Here is a 26,552-nt window from a genome sequence, read left to right as displayed (position 1 = left end):
GACACTCAGCAATAAAAAGGAACTATTGACATATGTAACAACATGGATGAACCTCAAAAACATGCTTGGGTGAGAGAAGCTAGATACACAAGACTATGCATTATATGATACCATTTATATGAAAATTCTAGAAAATGTTAAACTATAGAAACAAAAAACAGATCGTGATTGCAGGGGGCTGGGTGAGCAGTTAAAAACTGATGAATTTATAAAGGATATACAGGAGTACTCTGTACTGTTCTTACAATTTTTCTGTAAATTTGAAATGATTTCAAAATAAAATATTTTAAAAAACAGAATGAGTAGATCTGTATGGGCTGGTATGAAATGATTTCTGAGATACAAATTTTTTGTAAATATGAAGGTGCAAAGCCGTGTATCTAGCATGTTTGAAAACGTACAGATAGAACTTATCTATGCATATGTATGCAACAGGAGTAGGCCAACACTGGCACGCTGCCTGTTTCTGTCAATAAAGGTTCACTGGAACTCTGCCATGTCATTTGCTTGCATGTCGTCTTCGGCTGCTTTGGCACAACAGCAGGGTTGTGACAGATTGCATGGCCAACAATGTCGAAAATTTTACTATCTGGCCCTTTACAGAAGAAAACGTTTGCCAACCCCGCCTTAGAAAATGTAAGAGATATACACAGGACAGTAAGTGTTACCCCAAGGAACTGGAAATTGGGATCTGGGATGTTTTCATTACAAACCTTTTAGTATTCTCTGAAGTTTTTTGTACCATGTGACTCTATGGCTTTGATAAAAATAATTTGTAAAGATGATTTATGATTGCCTTGCATTTTAAAGGACCAGTGTACTCTCAACTCACATAACAACTGTTCCTATAAACAGTGGCATCTGACCTGGGTATGTTCCACCTCTTCCTGATATCAGAAACCAGTCAGCTAGGCTCCCTTTGTAAATGGATGCTTGCTTTTCCTCAGAGGCCGGTGTGACTGGCACAGGCGGCCCAGAGGCCCACGACATACCTGGTCTTGTTTCCCCCAGATGATCTGCGTTGGGACCTTGATCTTGTCCATGTTCTGATGAAGGGAATACCGCGACTTCTCACTGACGATTTCCAAAAACACTGTTCAGAAAAGGAAGGCAAAGTGAGTGTAGGCTGGGCTGTGCCCCTGGGCACCGCCGTACAAGACAGAACAGTCATGGAGCTCTAGGCGCCACTTCCCCTCTTCAGGGGCTCAAGGAGACAGACCCAGAAATGGGAGCAATAGAAGCCAGCCACCCATAAGGCTTAACGCAGGGCTACTTACGCTTTCGGTAGAAGCTGTTATGAGGGATGCGGACGTCGACAAGTCCTTGCAGGATCTAAGGATAAATAGCCCGAAGTTAGAAAGCAAGAGAAGATTCCTTTCCTCAGGTCCCTTGTGGCTCTAGGACAATGAGGGAAATAAAGTCCAGGTATTCATGGCATTGTCAAGGTTTTAGGGCCTGGTCCTCCGAATTCCCGTGATGTAGCATACGATATAATTGGGAATTAGGTTCATAAGAGGCTTTTTTTTCTTTTTAATTAGGAAGGAATTTGGGTAATACTGTGAGGCCAAAGGTCCCCCTGTATGTAAAAAACCCTGGAGACAGCCACACAGACGCTTTATCTTGAGAAACTCGCTGCTTATCTTAAAACCCCATCAGGAGGAAAATAATATCAAGTAATTGCTCAATAATATCCAAATGCAGAACAAGGTCCATTAAAAAAATTAAACTTGGGGATGAGGGGCCTCTTAAATAATGAAGAAATAAACTATTGGGAAAATCTGGGAAAGGTTCCAGAGTCCCTTGTTTATTATTTGATATTGTCTTTTCCTTCCATGCTGAGGGCTGTGAAGGCTGCAGCAACTGTGGACAGAACAGATCTCTTGGGCACTGACCCAGAGAGGTGCTGCAGCCAGAAGGGACACAGCCCTCCTTTTCCTCCCGCCTCAGGGTTCTTGAGGTAGGGTCGTGGGTTTATTTTAGCAGCCGTCACTCTTCTCAGCTACCTGGGAACAGTCTGAACCTCTTAAATGCATTCTCAGGAGTCCTGTGTACAGATTAAAGAGGGGAAATCCAGCCATAACTGCTTTGGACTAACCAACTCTCTAGAGCATGACTAGAATCTGATCAGTACTAGAAGTGGAAGTCCAGAGGTGAGACCAGTGGCAAGTTATCCAATGCATTGTACTCAGTTTTTTTCGTTCTACTATCTATTCTGCACACATGCATCATATCCATCTTGCATCCATCCATCCATCCAACCTCCACCTCTGCTCCACTCACCTATCCACCCATCCATCCTGCTTCTCTGAATCATATAAGCATAAGTCTACCCATGTATCCAGTTATCCTGCACCCACTAGTCCATTTACTCTCCATCCCTGCATTCTCCAGGCAGCCTCCCATCTAGCCAACCAAGCATTCAGTCATCCATCTCTCTTGCATCCCCAAATCATCTACATGTACACATGCATCATTTATCTTGCATCTACCCACATATCCATTCTCCATCCCTGCATTCTCCAGGCAGCCTTGCATCCACTGATCCATCCAATTTATACCTAGGACCTACTTCATGCAAGCACTGTGCCAAAGGCTGGGGACAGAACAGTCAATTAAGACAAAATCCCTGATTTTACAGAGGTTAGAACAGACAATCATAATACAAAACAAATACACAATCATACCACAATGTGGCACCGTGGGGTGGGGGCTTGGGTGCGCCTTCTCTCCCAGGAGGGAAAGACTTTTAGAGCTGCCATTTATTTTCTCCTGGTGTTTTCATGTCTCTGACAACTCAAAACTTGTAATTTTCTAAAACCCTGTTAGGCCACTCTATTCTGAGAAGAGATCAGTGCCGGGAGGGGATCAGTGCATCTTTACAACTAAAAGATGATTTTAGGGATAGAACATGCCACAGAATCAGATTCTGGGTACTTCCACACCTATCAACTGAGTCACGTTCACAACCTCTGAATAGAGCCCATTCTCTAAACTCCTAGGAAGACATACCCCACTCTGAGGCAGGGTCCAGCTCCTACAGTAGAGGGAGATAATCTGCTGTTATGAAGTCGCAGCCATGGACTCTCCTCTTGGCTTTTCACTCTATCCCTAGATGACTTCATGCAGACCCATGACCTTTAATATAACCATTGGCTGAGGGCTCTCACGGTGCAGCACCAGACCAGGCTTCCCTCAGCAGCACTTGTGTATCCAACTGCCCAGTTAACATTTGCACTTGGAGGCCTCACAGGCAACTTGAATTTAACACACCCAAGATCGAGCTTTTAGCTCCTCAATTCACCCTTCCTCTCCTTCTCCTGTTCACAAAATGCTACCTTTATCCAACTCAAGTATCAGAAGTCATCTGTGACTTCTCACCTTCCGTCATCCTTCACTTCCAGTTTGCCAGTAAGTCCTGTCCGTTTTTCCTCCCAAAGCATTTCACATCTCCCGTCTCCACTGCTACCGCCCTAGTCTACACCACCATCATCTCCAAGCTGTAACAGCATCCTAACGGGTTTTCCTGCTTCTGTTTGTACTCCCCTACAATTCTCAGGGGTTCTCCTACTGTGCTTAGAAAAACTCGACTCCTTCCCATAACCTATAAGGTCCTACATGATTTGGCCTAGTGGTTCTCAAAGTGGGTCTTGGGAGTCCATAAGGTCAAACTATTTTCATAGTAATACTAAATGTGACTTGCCTTGTTGTCACTTTCATTCGCTCAAAAGCATACTGTTTTTCAGAGCCTATATAATGAGGGATAATGTACTCTGATGGCTAATGAAATGAGTGCTTGTATATACTTGTGTCTTAATTTTTTTCTGACTTTTAATTTCTAATATGGTAAATATCAATAATTATAACCCCCACAAATAAAAGCTCTTTGGTCTCAATAATTTTTCAGAGTGTAAAGTGGTCCTGAGATTTAAAAAAAAAAAATTGAGATTCTTTGAGTTAGCCCCAGCCTTTCTTTTTAACCTAATCTCAATCCATTCTCTCCCTCATCCTCTAGGCGCCAGTCACCCTGGCCTCCTTCCAGCATCTTGAACTTGCCTATGTTTTTTCCACTTCTGTACGTGCTGTTCCCTTAAGGAGGTTTATCAAATCTTCCACTACCTCCCTGTTTTTATTCACTGCACCACCTTCATTTCCTCTAGAAAACTTATTACAATTTGTATTCGTTGGCTTATTAATTGTCTGCCTTCCCACTATCCTGTTCTGTCTTGTTTATTCTCCACTGTGCCCACACACTGTGCCTGACGTAGCACAGGCACAGTACAGACACTTACTGAAGGAATAAATAGATGAGTACAGAAGAAGGGAATGCATGAAGGGAGCTGGGCCTGGCCGCCTGAGCCTCTGGCAGAGGCAGGTGTCTTGCTGCTGGGATCACATTACCTGCTGGGGCACCTTGAAGCGGACGTAGGAGCAAAGCTGGAGCATTTCACTCATCTCTTCCGGGGTGGATGGGATCAAGGGAATCTTCTCTATGGCGGCCGAGTCCTGCAGTTCTTTGAGCCGTTGTATGAATTGATTATCACTTGAGTATTGCAGGCCTGTGGGATTCATACAAAAATAGCTTGGCAATACATCTATCTTCATACCAACCCCCATTTTACACAGAGAACTTCTAGTACCCCAGAGATACTATAGTTTAGGTATTTTTCACCAGATTCCTTTTGAATTGGTACTGCCATCCTTGCTCAAAACCATACTTGGAAGACAAACAAAAAAATCCTTCAAGATATTTTAGGAAGTGGTGACTCAAACTGTGGTCTGTGGACCAGCAGCACTGGGAGCCCATAAGAAATAGAGAGTCTCAGCCCCTCCCTAAGTCTCTTGAATCAGAATCTGTACTTTAACAAGTTGTCAGGAGATTTATCTGTATGATAGAGTTTAAGAAGCATTAGTCTTGAAGACAACTTGCCTGAGCTCCTTTCTCATCTGGATTATTGGGAAGAGATCTGACGAAATGCGTGATGGGAAGAAAACATAGGACTGAAGGGTCTGACTGCTACTCCTCTTGGCCCAGTCCCACTTCACAATCTCTTATTTGGGGTCGATACACAAAACACAGTGAGAGCAAGTCCCCCATGTTGGGGCAGTAACTGCCCTCTGTACAGTCTCCCTTCTTCTAGGAGAGCATTAGGAGACTGCTGAGACTGAAAAGCTTGGAGATGGACCATTATTTCCTATACCCTAGAGCAGGGGTGTCCAAACTGCGGCCCGCGGGCCAACTGTGGCCCGCAATCCATTTTTAATTGGTCCGCAGCAAATTCCAAAAATATATTTAGTTTACTTAAATAAACCAGGTGAGGCAATACGTACTTCACCTCGAGTGAGTGGCCCGGCTGTGTGTGTATTTTACCGCATACGGCCCTTGGTGAAAAACGTTGAAAAAAGTTTGGACACCCCTGCCCTAGAGCATGACACAAGAGAGCTCAGTTCGTACAGCTGATACATACAGGAAAGCAAAATTCATTTTCACTTACAACACTGAGCAAATTTCCAGGTGTTTAACGTAGGCTAAGAACTAGATTTTCGAAAGAAAGGCTGTGGCAATACTACGCTGCAGAAATCCATGCTTTATAACTCTCCTATATTCAGCAACTCCTTTAAAACTAACACGGGTATCACGTGGCTTTCACAATGCCATGAGGGCAATTACATGATCTAGATCCTTTCACTTTCAAAATAATCTTATATTAAATGTCATGTTGGTACCCTGGATTGGATCCTGGAACAGAAAAAGGACATTAGTGGAAAAACGAATGAAATCCAAACAAAGCCCAGAGTTTAGTTAATAATAATATAGCAATGTTGGTTTCTTAGTTGTGACAAGTTCACTGCGGTAATGTGAGCTGTTAACAAGGGGGAAACTGGATGATGGGTATATGGGACTCTGAACTATCTTTGTAACATTTCGGTAAATTTAAAATTATTTCAAAGTAAAACGTTTATCTTTTCATTTTTGCATACAAACTTAATTTTCAATTTCCAATTGAAACCCAGCTGTAAAACTCTGAGCAAATGAACATATACTCGAAAAAGCCAGTTAGCTCTAACCTTCCATAAGTGATTTAACATTGAATAACCTTTCATAGGGGCTGTTTCTCCGATTCTCAAACTTTATTATTAAAAGACAAACTGATTTCAGACATGGTGCTTAGGAAGAGGAGAAAAGAAAACCCACTGGGAGCTTGCCTTCAATTTCAGTGTCCTTAACAGGCCTGAAAACTATTAACTTTCAGAGTGACTGAAAGATTTTAAAAGTCAATTTAGTTACCTTTCAATACAAGGTGTACATGTTTGACTCATGACTGGGTTCTAGTGGATAAAGGAGGTAGTGAATATGAAAGGACTTTCAAAAAAGCCATAGCTTGGGTTCTAGAACCAGACAGCTTAGGATCAGTTCCTATGCTGGCTCCGGCACTTCTATAATTTCTTTGTGCCTCAATATTCCTACCTATTAAATGAACATACTATCTTGATCTGGATAGTAATTTCATATGTAAAAAGTCACTGAGATGTACACTTAGAATTAGGGCATTTAACTATGCGTAAATCATATTCCAGTGAAGTACCACAAAGAGGGAGAGGGAATGACAAGGAAAGAGAAAAATTAAGATTTTTTTCTCTCTAACATATTATCAATCCAAGTTTAAAGATTTACGTAATAAAAATACATTTAAAAAATCCAACTTCAGATCATAATTTCTGGGGACATGTTATAGCTGAAGTTGACATATATACAAATAAGAACAGAGAAATTAAAGTTTGTTGATTTTTAAAAAAGATCTTGTAATGAATAAAGATCTCTGAGTTTTCGGCAGAAAAGAGGAGAGGCATAACAATAGTACCTTCACCTCACAAGGTTATGGTGACAACTAAATTCACATAAAGAGCTTAGCTCAAAAGAGCTCAGTAAATGTCGGATATTAATATTACCATTATATTTCAAAGTATTTATGTGCTGCAAAGAACTATACACATTTTAATTAACTACCAAATTCTTTGTGGAACAGGCTGGTTCTATAAATGAAAAGTCAATGTGGTTACGATTATGGTTAGACAACTATTGTTTGGTTACTTATCACTAAGGCATTGCATATCTCTAAAGAACATATCAAAAGATGATTCTAAAAAACAGTCATAGCAGACATGGTCACTTGTCCCTTCAGAGATTCAGACCCCGCTGTGCTCAAGTCACTCATGGAAGTATTTCAGTCTGGTTACTTACCAGCAGGGCACACAAGAGATAGGCTGCAGATATCTGATGGGTAGTAAGCAGCGTACACCCCAGCCACGTTGCCGCCCATGGAGGTACCTACCAAGTGGAATGGTTTTTTGTTCAGCTTGAGGCATTCTACAAACTGGGAAGGGAAATGAGAAGGTTTGGTTATATAGCTGTAGACAGTGACAACAGTAATTACAGAACAAAAAACTTCTACTGTCTATAGGGACAAATGACAAGGGCTATTGATGAAAGGGGTCTGAAACTCTATGGGATCAGTTATCCAGATAAGCCCATGGCAGGCATGTACTTATCTTTACCTGTCACGAGTGATTAAGGGGTCATTTATGAGTATAAAACCAACAAAGATTCCCCTAATTCATGAGTCAACAAACTTTTCTATGAACGTCCTGAGAGTAAATATTTTCTCTGCTTTGTGGGCCATATGACCTCAGTGGCAACTACTCAACTCTGCTAGTATAGTACTAAAGCAGCTGAAAATACATAAATGAATGAGCATGGCTGTGTTCCAATAAAACATATCTTACAAAAGTAGGCAGTAGGCCAAATATAGCCCATAGGCCATGTTTGCTGACTCTTGCCCCAATTCAAAGCCCTTCTTATCCATCCAACCATCCATTCATATAACTACCCATCCATCCATCTATGTATTCAACCATCCAACCATTTATCCAACCATCCATCCAACTGTCCATTTACCTAACCAACCATCTTAAAAATATTAATTGGATATCTGTTATGTACTAGGAACTATGGTCAATTGCTAGAGATACAGCAAAGAGCCAAAAAGATAGGTTCTTGACCTCATCAAAATAGTTTAAAGGGCGGGAAGTGGGGACAGACATTAAATAAACATCCTCATCTGGGGAAACTGCCTAATGTCAATTTGAAACTTATGGACTATTAAATTCTGAAATGGTCCATGAGCCCCACGACCTTGAAAGCCCAGCCGGTGGGGGGCTAAAGATAGATGCTAAACTAGCACAAAAAGCAAAGGGCAATTTCCCCATCCTGCACAACTAGGCAGAAGGGCTATTGCTATCATTGTGTAGCTGGTAAGCGGAAAAACAGACTCTAGGCAAATGGTTTTGAGGAATACTACACTCGTTTTTCAAGGCTCTGAGAAAATGTCCAGATTGTCATATTTCTTCACAAATAACATCAATAAGCTTAGAGGAGCACAGTCTGCAATAAGCCCTGGCCCTCCACAGCTGAACAAGGATACCATTGGACTGCCATTTTGTTTGCATTTACTTGACAGAATGCCTTGGAGACTGGTTGAGAGTCAGTATGGAACTCTCCTGCCTGCTCTCTAGGCTTGGGCATGCGATGGTGGGCAAGACCAAGTCTGGGCAATTTCTGTGGAACCTCCTTCTTACCTGGTGTATCCTCTTGACTTGCCCGTCTATGGACAGGTCATCCAGGGAAGAGCGGGTGGTGCCCTCATGTCCTGGCATGTCCACACAGACCAAGTGCAGGTTCTTTGGAAGGAACTGAGGGTACACAGGACCAGAGTCAGTATGTGGTACGCAGAACATTCCTGCCCACTTTTCTGGGGAGATTGCAGCCACTTACCAAGTCACCTGAATAGCCATCCCTGGGGATGTCTGGCCCTGGGCCATCCAGAGTTTTACCCTAGTAACATCTGATGGGAATAAGCATTGCCAGTAGCCTCATTGGGAGCAGAGGCCCCCAAAGACTAATACACGGATGGAGGGGACTAGGAGGATGACTGGAAAAGGGGGACAAAGGTCAGGGTAGCAGGCTTACATCTCTTTCTTTCTTGACACCAATTAGCAGGTACTACCCTCCTTCTCCTTTCCCCCACCCTTTCCATTCTTACTCCAGTCATGCAGCCACTGACTTGGAACTAGAAGGGATGGCTCTGTTTTCCCAAAGCTCTTGTCAGCCTCAGAGCCAACAGGAGCAAGACTTTCCATAGGAACCATGGCTGATCACCCTAATTCTGGTTTCAAATTTTTTCTTCTTTGCATTAAGGTTATCTCCTGCATGGTTATTATCCTAAAACACCTTCTTGCCTTTAAATATGTGCCGCTGCTAACCAAGAAACTGAGAAACATCAGTTATCAATAAACAAATACCCAGTTATAAGAAAGACGCTTATCAGAAGTGGGGACAGGAAGTGGGAGGTTCATGAAGGCAGGAGGGTGACTGTCCTCACAGTAGACTTCAGAAATGAAAACACAAGTAACTGGAGGATGTGTGGGCCTTTTCCTTCTGGCATAGATCATATATGAGATCATTCAGATATGGTCTTGCTTGAGGTGGGAGCCTGGGGTGCTTCCCTCCCAAGACCTCCTTCAGCCCCAACCTTCACCAGCTGGTCACTCTTACTGAGTAGAGCAAGTTAACACACCAAAGTAAACCAGGACAGAAAGTGAGTGATTTGGAAAACTCCCAGAAAGCTGCCAAATCAAGACCTTTTATCTAAATGGCTAAGGAAAAAAAAAATAAAGATAAAGAAAAAAAGAAAAAACAGAAAAAGAAGGAAAAGAGGGGAGAGGGGGAAGAGGAAGGAGGCAAAAGGGAGGGGAAGGAAGAGGAGAAACTTGGAGTATAAAAGAACAAGTGATTATTTTTAAAAGCCTGATCTTGATAATGACAGTTCTGAGATGAAGCTGAGTGAAACCTTTCCTATGAAATATTCATAAGGGGAAATGATTTATAAGGTACAGATTTTACAAATACCACTCAACTCAATAAATTTTGTCTGATAAGAGGATTTGAGTCATATATTACATTAGCTTTAAGATGATTTGAGCCACAGGTCTGGGTTCCCTTTGCTCTCTACCATTGCGGATGACAATATGTCCAAGTGAAAACCCTTTTCTTTACTGAGTGACATCGTCTTGAGAGAGAAGACTCTAGAACTGCACCTTGACCAAGGTGAGCCACATATCCTTGTGCGCAGAGAAGCCGTGGAGCATGAGGATGGAAGGTTTGTGCCCAGGCCTGCCACGGAAGGAATAGCAGAACTGATAGTCTTCATGGCGAACGTAGCGGACCTGCATGCCCAAAGCCCTCCGCCAGTACCTGGGAAGGAAAAATACAGGCAAAACAACATCAGCAAGCTCCAGAGAAGTAGCTTTGAAAGGGGCACAGGTCCTTTCTATAGTCTTATTTCGAGGTCAGACCAACACTTCTCCCGGCCCTCGTCTTCCATGTCTCACTCTGGAATTGCCACAGCTCCACCCTCAATGAGCACTAAGTGAAACGGGGCCAGAAAGTACCTTAAATGAATATTCTGGTACGTTATGTTATAACATAATCACTCTAACTAGGATGGGGTTAAGCGGTGTTTTCTTAAGAAGCATGGCACTTAATAACTGTTTGTTAATACATATTTCTAGTAGTTTGAATGGCAGTGCAAAGGAGGGGTGGGTGGTGCAATCTCACTGGGTGTCTGACTAGCCCTATCTCTGTCTTGATTGTCTGAGCTTCAGCAGAATTCTAAATGGCTGGTGGTGAGGGTGGAAAGGACTTTGGAGAGGCCAGGACAAAGATGGTTTCTCTCTCAGAGAGTCAGCCTGAAATCCACACCTGAAATCATGGAAGTGTAGGCACGACTGCAGCTGTGTACAGCACAGCCATCCTGAGATAAGTACCCCTCTGCAGGAGTACTTTAACTGGCAGGAAAAGCATCAAGAAACTTAAAGGTAAAGCATATTACCCCGCGTCACTTGCAACTTGCTATTCATGGAGATGAGAATTGGACTCTCATCAAGGCTGCAATTGCTGCTGGTGGCGTCATTCCACACACCCACAAATCTTTGACTGGGAAGAAAGGACAACAGAAAACTGTCTAAAGGGTGCTTGCATTCTTTATGCTCTCAGGACTCTCAATACTCTAACAGCTGTCCAATGTTGGTGATTCTAGTGGACTGGATCTGTAAAACACACAATGTTATCTATTTGTAAATCTATTTGAGCAAGCTGGAGGTTTAATTAGCTTTCTAACCAATCAAATTTCTGCATTTGAGTCTGAACCATATTTAAGTTGTACTGTGGCTTTAAAGAAGGTACGGACTCTGACGTAGTGGATTTTGATGGAGTTGACTGTTTTTTTTAAAAAACGGTTTAGATTTTAATTGTGATGCAGATGTTATAGTAACAAACATTTGGTTTTGTGCAGACATTATTTCCACTCCAGTGGATAAAGACAATAAATCATATCCCACCCCTCCCCGCAAAATATGTATTTTATTTTCTAGAGATTTTGAGAGTGAGAATTTATCTCTTAAGAACTATCGGCATTGGTCCTCTGGTTTTATTCCTTACAACATATGGCAGCTCATTGAAAACTCAGATTCTGCTGGTTACATAAGACTTGGCAGTGCTGGAGTTTGGCCTGAAATTGATTTCAATACGAAATTACCATCTAAACAAATTGAACTCTCTGCATGAAGAATCTCTCCAAGATGAAAGATAATTAACTCAATCAGAGATTCACCTTGTGGTATACTTTGCACCAAAGAGGCAGCCGTCTTGCAAAAGCAAATAGCCTAAAGTGACTGCTTTTAACCCTTTATGGAAAACAAGGGGAGGGGAGATGAGGATATCTATTCATGTGTGTTTGGATCTACATACAAAAAGCAGGGGAGCATACACGAGATGCTATTAAGATAGGTATCTGGAGTGGAGGTGGGTATATAGTGAGAAGTCGGTGGAGAGGGAACAGCGGTCGGAGGGAGATTTTATCCCATTTCCTTTAGTACTTTTTCAATGAATGTATTGACTATTCAAAATATTAAAAATACAATAACATTGGCTAGCTTGAAACTCTTCTTATGACAAAGCAAGCATATTTCAAAATTCTAAATCATGCACTATGGCATACATTTGTTCATTCATTCATTCATATCCCAGCTCATTTTTATTTATTAATTATATGATCTTGACCCTCAATTTTCCCATTTATAATGTGGGGGTATGGTAAAAATTAAATGAGATAACCCATATACACATTTTTTTTTTTTTTTTTAAGGAGGGCGCAGTTCACAGTGGCCCATGCGGGGATCGAACTAGCAACCTTAGTGCTACAAGCACCATGCTCTAATCAACTGAGCTAACCGGCCACCACCCGTAGACAGAGTTTTACTCAAAGCCCAGCACACGGCAAGTATTCAATAAATGATAATTAGTATTATATAAAAATGATTCTGTCCTTCAAAATATATCACTTGCCAATTCAAAGGAAAACTGGGAGAAAAATTGCAACAAATATGACAGGCACAGATTGATAACCTTAATATATAAAAATCGTACAAAATGATAACAACCACGCTAAGGCTCCAATTCAACACTGGGCAAAACAAATGAAAAGATTACCCAGTGTAGAAGAGATATCAATAGGAAACATGTCCAACTTCACTAACAGTTAAAGAAATGAATATCACAACAAGATATACCTTTCTAATGGATTTCTAAATTGGAAAAAAAATGCCTTTAAAAAAACAATTATAATATTCAGCCTTTCTAGAGAGCAGTGTGGAACTAAGCATCAGGCGTCTTTAACAACCTCATGCCTTTTGACCCAGTAATTATACTTCCAGGAATAATCTGTCCAAAGAAAATAAGCAGAAATCTTTTTAAAAAAATACTTCTGAAGATGTCCAAGACAGGGTTATTTCAAACAGGAAAAAAAAAATTAGCATTAACCTAATGTCCATAAATAGAAAATTTATTACATAAATTATAATGTATCCAAACAATGTAATATTTGCTATTATTAAAAATGAGATCTTCAAAGAATATTCAATAACACTGGAAAATGTTTATGACATGGTATCATACGAAAACATAGGACCCAATTTCTTAATACGATTGATTCTAATTCTGTTAAAAAATTTAAAAAATATATACAGATGAGGTGGGGGAAAGAGAGGTGGTGAGAGCAAAAGAGGCAGTGACGAAAATGCTTTGCGGGGTCATGGGTAATTTATATGTTCTCTGCGCTGCCTTTTTATAATCTTCAAATTCTCTACAACTCTACCATAAAATACAGTACGAGATCAAGGAAGAGCTGGAAGGACCTCATTGAACAAGTGAGGTTTGAATAGGCACCTGGATACATCACACCTATTAGCTGGAGACGATGCAGAAAGGTGAGCCAGAAGGTGTGCACAGCAGAGGCCAGAGCATGGAGGTTAACCAAGCATGACTGGAAGCCAGAGTGAAGGGGTGAGACAGACAGCCTGAGGACCAGGCTCAGGAATTGAGGGCGTCTTCATTACCAGGTGGAGCTCTTTGGCACTAATCATGTAATCAGTATACCCAATGGAAAACTTTACCTAGGCTTTAGAAACAAGGAGCTGGAGAACCAATATTTTCAGTAATTTCAAATGATCTTCTCAATGAGAGAGTGAAAGGAAGACTCCTTAAGCTACCAGATCGGTTCAAAAATTATGGGAAAAAACAAACAAACAAATAAACCCAGCTTCTTTGGTTTAAGGATAATAGAGAATAAATTACCTCTAAATCATAAATATTACAAAGGCAGAGATTAGAAATAGCTGTAAGCCAACAGAACAGAAACAGAGACGAATAAAGTTGGGATGAACAAATGTCGCAGGAGCGAGATCTTTTACAGACAAACAATCTTGGTACAAAAGCCAAACTGCTCCTGTTTCAGGGACAGACGTCACTGAAGCCCAAAAAAGCAGCCTCCGTGGAGTTCCTCTTTGAGAAAGGCTCCCAGGGTCCAGACCCTTTGTTTTACAAGTGTTTCCTTTGCTTGTTTACAGGAACTTCTGAAGAAATGTACTTATATATTTCTTTTCTTTCTCCCCCATGGTAAAATACAGATAACATAAAACTTACCAATTTCACTTTAAGTGCACAATTTAGTGGAATTAAGTACATTCAAAATGTTGTACATCAACCATCACCACTATTCATTTATAGAACTTTTCATCATCCCAAATAAAAGTTTTGTGTCAACTCGTATTAAACAAAAACTCCACTTCTTCCCTGCCCTTAGCCCCTCGTAATCTCTGTTCTAATTTCTGTTTCTACGAGTTTTTCCAGTCTAGGTGAAGGAGGAATGTGTCTCTGTGAGTCCCCAAACGATGTAGGGCACTTTGGAGTGAGTGAATGAGTGAGTGAGGGCTGGGATCGTATCTCGTGAGACCAAAGAATGGAAACACGGACCCAGAAGAGGCAAAGAGTTTTAAAAAGAGGATAGTTTATTGAAAGCAAAGGGTCAGAGCTCCCGAGCCGGAGGGGGTCCCGAATGGGGGTGCCCCATGACTGAGGCAAAAGCTCTTTTATACCTTCCCTTGCCTGTTTGGGGAAGGGGAGCTGTTTGAAGAAGGGAACTGGCACCTTCTAATGAAATTCGTCTACCAGGTTTGTTCTGCTGGCCCATCCTGAAGGAATTAGCAAAACAACCCACTCTTGTCTATCAGATCTGCTCCATTTATCAGGCCAAAAGGAATTTTGTGATTAATCTCAAGGCATTGTTACATTTTGTCCTGGAGGAAGGAGTGATTTCAAAACCTGGAGTTTTAGGATATGGCTGTCTTTGTTTATTCCACCAGGGACCTCCCTGTCTACCTAGGGACATGCCAGCTAACCTGTCTCATAGGTACCATGCATAAGTAGAGTCATACATCCATATTATAGAATGTATCAATACTTTATTCCTTTTTAAGGCTAAATAATATCACATTGTATGAAAATGCCCCATTTTTTAATGTATTCATCAGTTGATGGACATGGATTGTCTCTACTTTGTGGCTATTGTGAAAACTGCCACTATGAACATTCACGTACATGTTTTTATGTGGACAAATGCTTTCAGTTCTCTTGGGTTAATACCTAGGAGTGGAACTGCAGGATCACTTAGTAGCTCATGTTTTTTTTTAACCTTTTGAGGAAATGCCAGACCGTTCCAAAGCAGCTGCACCATTTTACATTCCTACTAGAGTATGTGAGGGGCTCAATTCCTCCACATCCTTTATTGTTATTTTTTTGAGAAACTTTTAATTGAAGTATAATTTATACAGAAAAGCACACAAATTGTAAGTGTACAGCCTGATGGATTTGTACAAAGTGAATGAACCCAAGTATCTGCCACCCCGATCAGGATCCAGAATATGGTCAGCATCCCAGGGGCCCACCTCATGTCTCTCCCCATTACTACCCCCTAAAGGTGAGCACTACCCCACTTTCATCTCTCCAGGAGCATTTAATCTGTTTCAGAACTTCATCAAACAGTAAGTATTTGTTCATATCTGTCTCCTTTCACTCAATATTATGTTTGTGAGGATCATTCATATTGTAAAGTATAGCCCTATTTCTTTACTTTTCATAGCTGTATAGTATTCCATTCTATGAATAATTGCATGGCTGTACCCTCAGTTTATTTATCTATTAGAGTATTAATGGACAGTTGGGTGTTTCAAGTTCGGAGGTATTATGAATGAAGCTGCTAAGGAGCATTCTTGTATATGTCTTTTCATCAACATATATACTCATTTCTGTTGGGTGAAATTAGTGGTCATTTTACCAAATAGTTTTCCAGTGGGTAAACCAACTTATACTCTCATCAACAATATACAAGATCTAGTTGCTCCACATCTGTACCAGGTTGAACACCAACCCCCCAATTCATTGACTACCTGGAACCCATAAATGTGACCCTATTTGGAAACATGGTGTAATCAAGGTGTAATCAAGTTCAGTTGAGGTCATAGCGGATTAGGGTTGGCCCCAAATCCAGCATGACTCTTGTCCTTACAAGAAGAGTGAAATCGGGACACAGAAACACACTGAAGGAAGAACACCATGTGAAGACAGAGGCAGAGATTGAAGTGACACAATTTCAAGTCAAGAATTGCCAAGGATTGCTGGCAACCAACAGAAGCTAGGGAACAGGCATTGAACAGATTCTCCCTCAGAGCCTCCAGAAGGAACCAACCTTGCCAATGTCTTGATTTAGGTTTTCTAGAATAAATTTCTGTTGTTTTTAAGTCCCCCAGTTTGTGGTAATTTGTTACAGCAGCCACAGGAAGTTAATACAACATCCTTGCCAATACTTGGAATTGTCAGTCAGCCTTTTTCATTTTAGCCGTTCTGTTGGGTGTATAATGGCATCTCATTGTGCTTTTAATTTGAATTTCCTTTATGGCCAATGAAGTTGAGCACCATTTCATATTGGCCATCTGGATAAGCTCTCTTACAAAGTTTTTCTATATTTCCTTCTAAAAGTTTTATCATTTCACCTTTTACATTTAGATCTACAATCCACCTGGATTCAATTTTTGTGTGTGGTATGAGGTTGCAGATGAAGCTGTATTCTTTTCTATGGCTGAGTTACAAATTATCATAAGCTTAGCAGCTTAAGACAACACCCATTTATTAGTCCACAATTCTGATGAGCTCAGCTGGGTTCTCTCCTTAAGGTATCACAAGGTTGAAATCAAGGCATCAGCGAGCTATCTAGAAGCTCTAGGGGGAAAAAAGTCATCTTGTAAGCTCATTCAGGTTTTAAAAAGAATTCAGTTCCTTGTGGTTTAGGACTGAGGTCGCTGGTTGTCAGCCAGGAGCTCTCTGCTCCTAGAACATTCCTTGTCACGTGGCCCTCTCCAACTTCAAACTAGCAACAGCACCGAGTCCTCATGCTTGGAAGCCCCTCCACTTTTAAGGTCTAAGTGATTATTAAATCAGGCCTATTTAGATAATCTCTCCTTTTTTTGGTCAACTGTATACCACATAACCAGGGGAGTGCTATTTCATTGTATTCACAGGTTCTGGGGATTAGAGAGCTAAATCTTTGTGGGGCTATTTTAGGAATTCTGCCTGCCAAAGGGGTCAAGATTAACTTTTTTTCCAGATGAATATCTAAGTGACTCAGTTCCCTTTCTCCGCAGCAGAGCAGTGCTACCTTTGTCATAATTCAAAAGACTAACTCATCTATGTGTATGTCTTACTGGACTCTCCTGTCCCATTGGTTTATCTGTTCTTCTTTGTGCCAATTTCACTCTCTCTTGATTTACAGTTGCTTTACAATTTTAGTCTTGGATGGCTGGTAGTGTAAATCACCTAGCATTGTTCTCCTTCAAGATGGTCTTGCTTACTTGGCTCTTTGCTTTTCCTTATACATTTAAAAATAAGTTTATTATATTCCATAAAAAAAATCTGCTGGTATTTTATATGGGTATACACTGAGTCAGTAGATCATTGTGGGGAAACCTGACCTCTCTATGATAGTCTTCCAATGCACGAATATTGTCTATCTCTCCATTAATTTAGATCTTTCAAAATTTCTCTAATACTTTGTGGTTTTCTGTATAGAGGCCTTCTACATTGTTCTTTAATCTTAGGTATCTTTTATTTGTTGATACTATGGTCAAATGGTATCATTAAGTTTTTTTTTCATTTTGTATTTGTTGCTGTTATATAGGAATATAACCGATTTTTGTTTATCTTGTATTTAACAGTCTTGCCAAATTCCTTTATTAATTCTAACGAATTGTCTATAGAGTCTTTTGGACTGTCTAGGTACACAATCATGTCCTCTGCAAACAATGTCAGTTTTCTTCTTTTCCAATTGTTATTCCTTTTTCTCTCTTATGATTTCTTACCTTGATTTCACCACTGAGTTTCTTTGGGAAAACCAAAATTCTTTTAAAAACTCAGTCTTTGTCATTCCATGAACAGTCCTGATAATTTACACAATGAAAACCGGAGCTGCCCCTGATGCCACCCACAGCGGCCCCGGGATCTCTGGTTATGGAATCTGTTGAATCACAGTGAAGCGTTTGGTACCTCGTGCAGGAGCGAGCATAGTCCACCATTACTGTAGAAATGGGTTGGCCATGCTCCAGGGCCACACAGACGTAGAGAGAGCTGCTCTGATGACCAGGCTCCTGGGATCCCTGGTCCTGTTCCCCGCAGAGCTCAGAAGACCTCACAGGGAAGCCCAGGAAGGTGCACGATGTGATGACTTCACCACAACCTTATGCTCTCATGGCAGGGCAGCGAGGGTGTTTGGGATGCTCAGCTCCCCCTAATGCCTGCCGTTTCTGTCCAAGGAGCAATCCTAAAAATTAACCTGACCAACCCAGGTCTGCAGGGTGACCCCACTGGTGGGCACTACGGGCAGCTGAGCAAATTAGGGATGGTAAAGGGACATAGTGACTCATGGCAAAGCTGCTCATCCTATGACAACCACTGTGTAAATGTCACTTGCAGTGAGGCAATTGGAAGGAACTAGGCAGTGCATTTCGGTGGGGTCGGGTGTGCTGGGGGAAGCCACTCACAGGATTCCAGCGGCATCTGCAATGGCATCATGGTTCTATCACTATCGTCACAGTCCCACCTGGCATGATCCAAAAGGTTTTCTAGGATCTTCATCCTCCCCGACCAGCAGGGTTTCGTCTTGGCCTGTGCGCCCAAGTTCACAAAATAAAGAGCATTGTGTTTGTCTTGCAGCCATAGCTCTGAGCTGAGTGACAGACATGGGCAGGCTTTGAGAGCACACGCTTCTATACTGACAAGAAGGGACAGCTCTGCTCTGTGGGGCCTCTGGTTGTCTGGTGGTGTTATTTATTACTAAAAGCGACTTACTTGCTCTGTAGCATTACATATAGTGGCCCCAAATGGAAACAATCATTTGGACAAATAAAATATAACTATAGAATGGACTATTATTCAGCCACAACAATGAATGAAGTACTGATACATGCTACCACAAATTGTATGATCTTATTTATATGAAATGTCCACAATAGGCAAATCCAAAGAGATAAAACATAGTTACTAGTTGCCAGAGAATGAGGGAGCGGGAAGCTGGGAGTGACTGCTAACAGGTATGGGGGTTCCTTTGGGGGAGATGGAAATGCTCTGGAATTAGAAGATGGGAATAGCTGTACAACACTGTAAATATATTTTAAAACACTGAATTATACACTTTGAAAGGGTGAATTTTATGTCATGTGAATTTTAACTCAATAATAAAGTGAATTATTTAGTATGAAGTTCTTTTTTCTCTCTGAAGATCAAGTATCAAAATTATTCTGACACTGACTCTGAAAGCCTTCTGATGGCTCAAGGAACCTGGGAGTTGGAGAACTGTATAGCATGGGGGCTGGTTTCTGCATGCGATGGATGGAATTAGCCTTTATATAATCCCACTTCTGTATGCAGCCATATCCATGGTTACGGGCTACATCACTGAAGTGCATTCTCTGCTTCAGTTTGATTTGGTTTAAAAAAAAATGGCATTTGCGTGTAGAGGTCCACTGTGCCTCTGTAGGGACATGAGGGGCACACAACTCTGGCCTCTCCATGTCAGGCGACATGGGAGTCTTGGCCCCAAAGCACTCCTGCTGCCAGCACTGCCAGGACAACAGCATTTAAACAGCTGGAGTCTCAGCTTCATCAATGCAGAGGTGAGTCCCGAGTGAGCCTCTGAAGGGGTCACCACCTCCCCAGCAAGAGCGACAGAAGAAAAGCTCCCTTCTGTTCAATTAGCTTCTTTTCAAGGATCAGAGACTGGCTGGCAGGTGGAAAATTCCACACTCTAATGAAACAAAAGGGAGCCAGAAAGGAGGGCAGATAAAGGGCACAAGTGCAACCTCCCTGCATTTGTCATTCTGTGCACAGGAGGTAGTTCTAACTTCCCGAAGTCCTAGTGAAATCTCCATGTGCTTCCCTAGGGCACAAGGAGGAACCTTCTATATTTCCTTCACCAGTGGATGCATAGCATGGGGGTGGGAAGGGTGATCTGATTTGGTAAATGGACAGTGGCATGAAAAGTCACTGAAGACTCCTGAGGAAGTAACTCCCTTTTCAACTGTTAACCTTCTGATTCCATTGAGGAGAAAGGCTGTGTTCAGGGCTGCTATATCTTTCACTCCTCTCTTAGATTTTGGAACAAAGAGAAAGGAGACACAGAGTCTTTGGTAGGTAGCAATATCTAGGCTACAATTGTTTGAATGACACGTATGTTTGTTTCTTTATATTAATTTACTATTTATGGTAAGTACAGCAAGATTTCCACTTAAGATAATGATATTTATATTACTCTTAAAATAAATTGACTTAGGCTACAAAAAAAAAAGTAACTCACTCTAGAGAAAATATGAAAGTAGAGGTGGTATGCAGATAGGGCAAGTATGATAAAGGTCGTACAAGAATGACAGAAGGTTTGGAAACGTCTTTCTCTTTTTGTTACTTTAGTAATGAACGCTTTTAGCACAAATCTAAAACCATTCTGTCCTACCCATGCCATCGCCCCGGTCCTGCTCTTTCTAATTCATTTATTAATACACATCACTGCACCTGTCAGAGCATCACTGGATCAGACTCCAATGACCAAGAAAACTATAAGGAATACCCATAAACGTGCACAATCCTTGCTTAAAGAAGAGTCAGTGACTCTGGGAGTGAGAGTGGCCTCCTGGGCAAAGACAGTAACAGAAACCTAAAAGGATTTACCTGGTGAGAAGCTACAACCAATTCTTCAGGAACACTCCCAAAATGCAAAACAGGATGTCTTTCAACTTTTCCATATGTTTGAAATATTTCATGATAAAATGTTGAACAACAACATCCAAAAGGACAAGCAGAGAAGATGACACTATTATAATATGATGCCCTTGAAAATTGTAATTATAAAATTAACTCACCAATAATAGATTTTTATCAGCGCTGAAGGCCACAGGAGAAACGAGGCTACAAATGCCAGGATTGGGATGGCCAGCGTCCCGCCTGCGATCACAAACATGTTAACCACGTCAAGATCCATTCTGCTCTTTAAGGCTGGCTGGCACCTGCAGGGGCTGAAGAGAGTGACAGTATTGAAACTCTGTCTCAGGAGAAAAGGTGAAAAAGCAAAAGGGAAAAGAAAAGTGCAGGACCCAGAATGAGGAAGATAAGGAGGAAACAAAAGCAGGCAATTGCTCAGAAAACTAAATAGGCCTGATAACTACATGTAATGAAGAATCACTGAGAGGACCCTGGATTCTATTTGAAGCTATAAAGGAAATTGTTAGAACAATTGGGGAAATCTGAGTATGGACTGGATATTAGTCCATATCCAATATGATTGTACCAGTGATAAAGATACTCAATTCTTGAGTGTGATGATTACCTTTGCATGCAGGAGAATGTACTTGTTCTTAGGAGATGTCTGTTGAAGCATTAAGAGGTAAAGTATAGTGATATCAGCTACTCACTTTTAAAAGTTGAGGAGAGAAAAAAACAACGTGTGTGTGTGCGTGTGTGTGTGTTGGTTGGTTGGCAGAGAGGAGAGAGAAATAAAGCAAATATGGTGAAACGTTAACGATTGGTGAATATAGGTGAAGGTTACATGGTAATCTTCAACTTTTCTATAGGTTCTTCAGGTTTAAAAACATCTATAGCAATTTTTAAAAATTAAAAGTTAGGGAGGACAGAGGACCTTAAAGAAAGAAAAGGAAAAAATATACATGTACACGTGAATGCTTAAATACACACAGAGTATCTATCACTGAATGCTGTATACGATACCAGTAACTGTGGTTGCATCTAAGTTGGGGAACTAGATAGCTGGGTGTCAGGGCTAGAAGGGAGACTTGTTTTTCATGGTCTACCTTTTAAACTATTTTGGTTATTTATCATGTATATGTACAGCCTATTCAAAAAATAAATAATAAGCATTAAAAAGGAGAGAACAAATCAAAACAGCAGAATTTTCAGTGTACTTTCTGATGTCTTCCTGAAGACTTGATGGACACATCTGAAGACGAGAATGTGCATTCCAGGAGGGCAGGGACTGTGTCCCCAGCACCCTGACTAGGGCCTGACCCATTTCTAGGTACCCTAGAAATCAGGGTTCAACCACTCCTGTCTCATGAGCTCACAACGTGGTTCATTTTTTTCATGGAAGAAAAAAATATGTCAAGTCCCATCATCTTCCCCAATAGAGAAAACAACACCAGCAAGAACCTGTAGGCCATCTGTGGCCCTTTGCCACTTGAGGATTCCCAGCCACGGGTGTTAAGTATGCATTTCACCAAATATAAAAAAGAGAGACTTCTTCAAGAAAGAGTATCAATATCTAGTAAATCGTGGCCTTCACTATATTTCCTGTGACATGGAGGGATCTCTGCCACATACCTCCATCAACTGATATGCACGTCAATTTTCTAACGAATTCATAATGGCACAGCATTTTTTCAGAACCACTGAGAGCAGGGGTCGGTAAAGGGCCAGATGATAAATATTTTAGCATTGTGGGCCACAGGGTTTCCGTCGCAATGACTCGATCTGCCATTGTAGTGAGAAAGCAACTAGACACACAACATGTAATGAATGGGCATGACTGCATTCCAATAAAACTCTATTTTAAAAAATAGGCTGCAGGAGGAATTTGGTCCGTGGGCTATAATTTGCCAACCCTTGATAATAGCACACCAACCCTGTCAAACAGGCAAGGGGTGTTTTATCCTCTATTTTATAGGCTGAGGAAATCAGAGAGGTTAAGTAACTTGCTCAGTCACTCAGCTGATAGAGTCATGATTATAAAACAGGTTTCTGACTTGTACCTCCTCCCTCTGCACCAAACTCCACTTCGTCTAATTTTTTTCAAATGGCCTTTCCTCAATCTTTGTAATCTTTGCTGTTAAATACCCACACTTGTCATCCCTAACTTCTCCATGAAGATGTGACAGCTGCATTTAGATGTCTTGTCTCTTTGAAGAGGTTTGGCGTAACAGGTCCCTCACTGTCTAGGAGAGACAGATGCAATGTACAGGAGGGTTAAATGGTTCTTTTCAGTTATTCACACACACTTTATCTGGGTACAGTCCTGAGTCTATGGGATTGAAAGCTGCCACCTTCTCAGAGGCAGAAGCACTGTCTATGTTTCAGATTCAACTGTCCTCTCAGTTTTTCAGTCACGGTAAACACTTTTTCCAGCACACTTAAGTCATGGGCCTGTTTCTCCTTCCAGAACCAGAGCTCCTGGAAGGAAGGAACAATCATATACGTTCTTCCTCAGTGCCTAGAATAGCATAGGACACAAATAAAATGCAAATGAATGAATAAAAAACAAAGTTACACAATGGGCTCAATCCTGTTTGTTTTAGGGACAACCATTCCCAAATGCTTCTGTAAGAGACTTTTTTCCTATAACAGTAATTACAAAACTCCCCAGAGGAGTCACCTATAGGTACAATTTACGATGCTAAGAGGCCTCACCATCAAGGGGTAAGCAAATTATCAGCAGAGGGAAGGGCATTTTACAAATCTGGTAGAACGTTGTGGGCCACAAAAGAGTTGAACAAGATGGGAACTGCCAGCTTCAAGAGGACTTTTCGACATCACACAAAGTCCTTAAAAACTGACGAGGGTCACAAGGGATTCCGATTCCTGAGCTGCAGGAAGTTAATTACAGGATGTTCCTTTGGAGTAGGAATTACAATGCTTTATGCCCAAAGCCGTGTATGTCACAAACTCTGACACTGGCGACTGCCGCCACACCGTGAGGTAATGGTCACCACAAAGAAACCTCATGGTTTTGTCGGTGCCTGCTGTGATGTCACAGTCAGTTTTGGGGAAAGTTTTATCTGGCTCCATCTTCCATTTAATGGCAGAATAAAGTCTTCAATAAGGAGCTTTTGTAGAGCATGATCAATTTATCAAGGTTAGGACTCGTTACAGGGAATCCTGCACACTTTTCCTGACGAGGTCAAACATAGACAGGCCCTGGGTGAAGAAACGAGTGCTTTCTGAGTTTTCCGGTACAGATTAAAAAAAAAAGTAGGTGATTCTTCCTACCTCTGCAATATCCTATCTTTCCAAAAGGCAGCTCTCCTAGCCCGCTGGGGTTTGTTTATAGGATACTCTGCTAGAAACAGAAAAACTGAAGCCTTGTGAACCCAGAACGACCAGTGATCAAAAGTCCACTAAGCGGTGGAACGTGTTGTTTCCCAAAGCATGGAGCCGGCACAACTGATGTTTGCAAGGTGACCTTCAGGAACAGGAGAATACTAAACAATGCTTCAGGGCTACGTAGCACTAGATAACACAGCCATACAAAAGATAACAAAAGATATACAAAAGTTATCTTTTCAGTTCTTTTTCAGTCCTGCTTAGGTCAGAGAAACTTCTAGTATGTAAACAGCTCTCTAATCCTTAAGCCACCTGCAGGCAACAGTATCTAGTTATTTAATAATATTGTTTCCTTGTGTTCATTTTTATGGATACTTTCAATTTATGGCAGGAATGGAAATTAATTTTTAACATGAAGTTAGAAAAAAAGTGTCAATTTAAAGAAAAATGCTAACTAGGTGATACTTGGATCTGGTGAAAATCATGATGGTGATACACGAATGGCTGCCACTCGGGCAGATTCGCGTGACGGATGGGTACCGGGTTGGGGAAGGCATTCCAGCTGGCTCTTTCCTATCAGGCTCTTCCACACACCAGCTGCAAGACAGTGGTTTCCTCATCTATTAAATGAGAACGATCATCTAAATCATCTCTTTGGTCTTTTCCTACTCTGGTGACTTTTTTTAAAATTATGCAATTAAAGAGTAGGATCTGGCTTGCCCCCACAAGACTCTTGTTCCCTTTTCTATTTTTCAAGAATACAAGGTCTGACAATTAAGTTCGTGAACTTGCCACCATATGCTTACATTGGCAGCACTGTACAAACAGCTCAGTACGGTTTCATAACCTTGGTATATCAGTGTCTCACCAATGTGCTCGTGTCAACGTGGCGCAGTGTCTTGCTGAGTAGCATTCATTATTCTTGTTGCGTTTTTGTGTGCTCAGACGAGAATGTCTGAGCTTGAATTAGAGCAATGAACAAACATTAAATTTCTTGTTAAACTTGGCAAGACTGGAAGTGAAATCAAGGACATATTAGTCCGTTTATGGGGATAATGCCATGAAGAAAATGGCAGTATACAAATGGATTAAACGTTTTTCTGAGGGGAGAGAATGCATCACTGATGAAGAGAGGTCAGGGTGGCCAGGAACGAGCAGAACTGATGAAAACAACGCAAAAATTCATCAAATTGTGCGTCAAAATCGTTGGCTGACTGTGAGAAGCATAGCAGCCCAAGTAAACATTGATGGAGAAATAGTTAGGAAAATCTTCGCAGAAAATCTTGGCATGAGAAAGGTGTGTGCAAAAATGGTTCCGAAGGAGCTCACCGATGAACAAAAGCAAAGGAGAGTCAAAGTTTGTCAAGACCTTTTGGAGAGGCAACATGATGTTTTGGGCTGTGTTATCACTGGTGAGGAAATATGGGTGTACTAATACGATCCTGAAACAAAGCGTCAAAGTGCACAATGGAAGTCAGTCCTTTCTCCACGACCAAAAATGTTCCAAATCAAGAGTCAAAATGATGTTGCTAGCTTTTTTTGATATCAGAAGGATTAATCATTATGAATTTGTACCTGTTGGACAAACAGTTAAGTTCACTATTTGGAAATGCTGAAAAGGCTGTGTGAAAAAGTTAGACGAAAACGACCTGAACTTTTTGCCAACAGTTCATGGCTTTTGCATCATGACAATGTACAAGCTCACACAGCACTGTCTATGAGGGAGTTTTTAGCCAGTAAACAAATAACTGCATTGGAACACCCTCCCTACTCACCTGATCTGGCCCCCAATGACTTCTTTCTTTACCCGCAGATAAAGGAAATATAGAAAGGAAGACATTTTGATGACATTCAGGACATCAAGGGTAATATGATGACAGCTCTGATGGCCATTTCAGAAAAAGTCCCAAAATTTCTTTGAAAGGGGGACTAGATGCTGGCGTTGGTGCAGAGCTTCCCAAGGGGAGGACTTTGAAGGTGACCAACGTGATATTCAGCAATGAGGTATGTAGCACTTTTTCTAGGATGAGTTCGCGAACTTAATTGTCAGACAGTATATAAAACAGTACCTGATAAATATTTGTTGCTTGATAAGGCTTATTCCTGAATAGATTTAAAAAGAAGAAGGCACTTGTTTTGCATATCTGTTGTGTAAAGGGAGGCACCTTAGTGTCAAAGTCAGTGATTTGGGTGGCCTTGCAGCACAGTGTGGAAAGGCGATGTCAGTAAGGACAGCTGGTGGTTAGGACACCAGGGAGGGAAACACAGTCTCACATCCCCGGCCAGCGCCTGCTCCCCTGCCTCCTCCTATTAACATTCAAGCTGTGCATTTGGGGCCTTTATCTCTGAACTCAGGGACAAAGATTCGTTGGATAGAGGATACTTTGCATCTTACGTTCCCAAGTTTACTTTGGGGCTAAGGGTAGGGCATAACGGGTCACAAATGTTCTCAGAT

General features: G+C 41.3%; 1 protein-coding gene and 1 pseudogene across 6 annotated transcripts in view; one reads left to right on the top strand and one right to left on the bottom strand.

Moving 5' to 3' along the window:
* The window catches only part of ABHD6 (abhydrolase domain containing 6, acylglycerol lipase), a 47,725-nt gene that overhangs the window by 6,012 nt on the left and 15,161 nt on the right, over positions 1-26,552 (bottom strand). For 4 of the 6 annotated variants that reach the window (XM_033132206.1, XM_033132209.1, XM_033132208.1 and 1 more), the window contains 7 exons: positions 20,911-21,063; positions 10,153-10,309; positions 8,635-8,748; positions 7,241-7,373; positions 4,399-4,556; positions 1,278-1,332; positions 993-1,093 (listed from right to left, as the gene is read on the bottom strand). In XM_033132206.1, the coding sequence (XP_032988097.1) occupies positions 993-1,093; positions 1,278-1,332; positions 4,399-4,556; positions 7,241-7,373; positions 8,635-8,748; positions 10,153-10,309; positions 20,911-21,029 (837 nt within the window). In that variant the 5' untranslated portion in view covers positions 21,030-21,063. Of the gene's footprint in view, positions 1-992; positions 1,094-1,277; positions 1,333-4,398; positions 4,557-7,240; positions 7,374-8,634; positions 8,749-10,152; positions 10,310-20,910; positions 21,064-22,898; positions 22,989-26,552 lie in introns of all 6 variants that reach the window. The other 2 variants (XM_033132211.1, XM_033132212.1) reach the window with 1 other exon arrangement.
* On the top strand, positions 10,428-11,163 carry LOC117036854 (histone H2A.Z-like; annotated as a pseudogene).

Source organism: Rhinolophus ferrumequinum, chromosome 17 (genome assembly GCF_004115265.2).
Source record: "Rhinolophus ferrumequinum isolate MPI-CBG mRhiFer1 chromosome 17, mRhiFer1_v1.p, whole genome shotgun sequence".
Taxonomy (NCBI): Eukaryota; Metazoa; Chordata; class Mammalia; order Chiroptera; family Rhinolophidae; genus Rhinolophus; species Rhinolophus ferrumequinum.
Note: the sequence above shows the minus strand (reverse complement) of the source record. Positions and strands in the feature narration are given on the sequence as shown.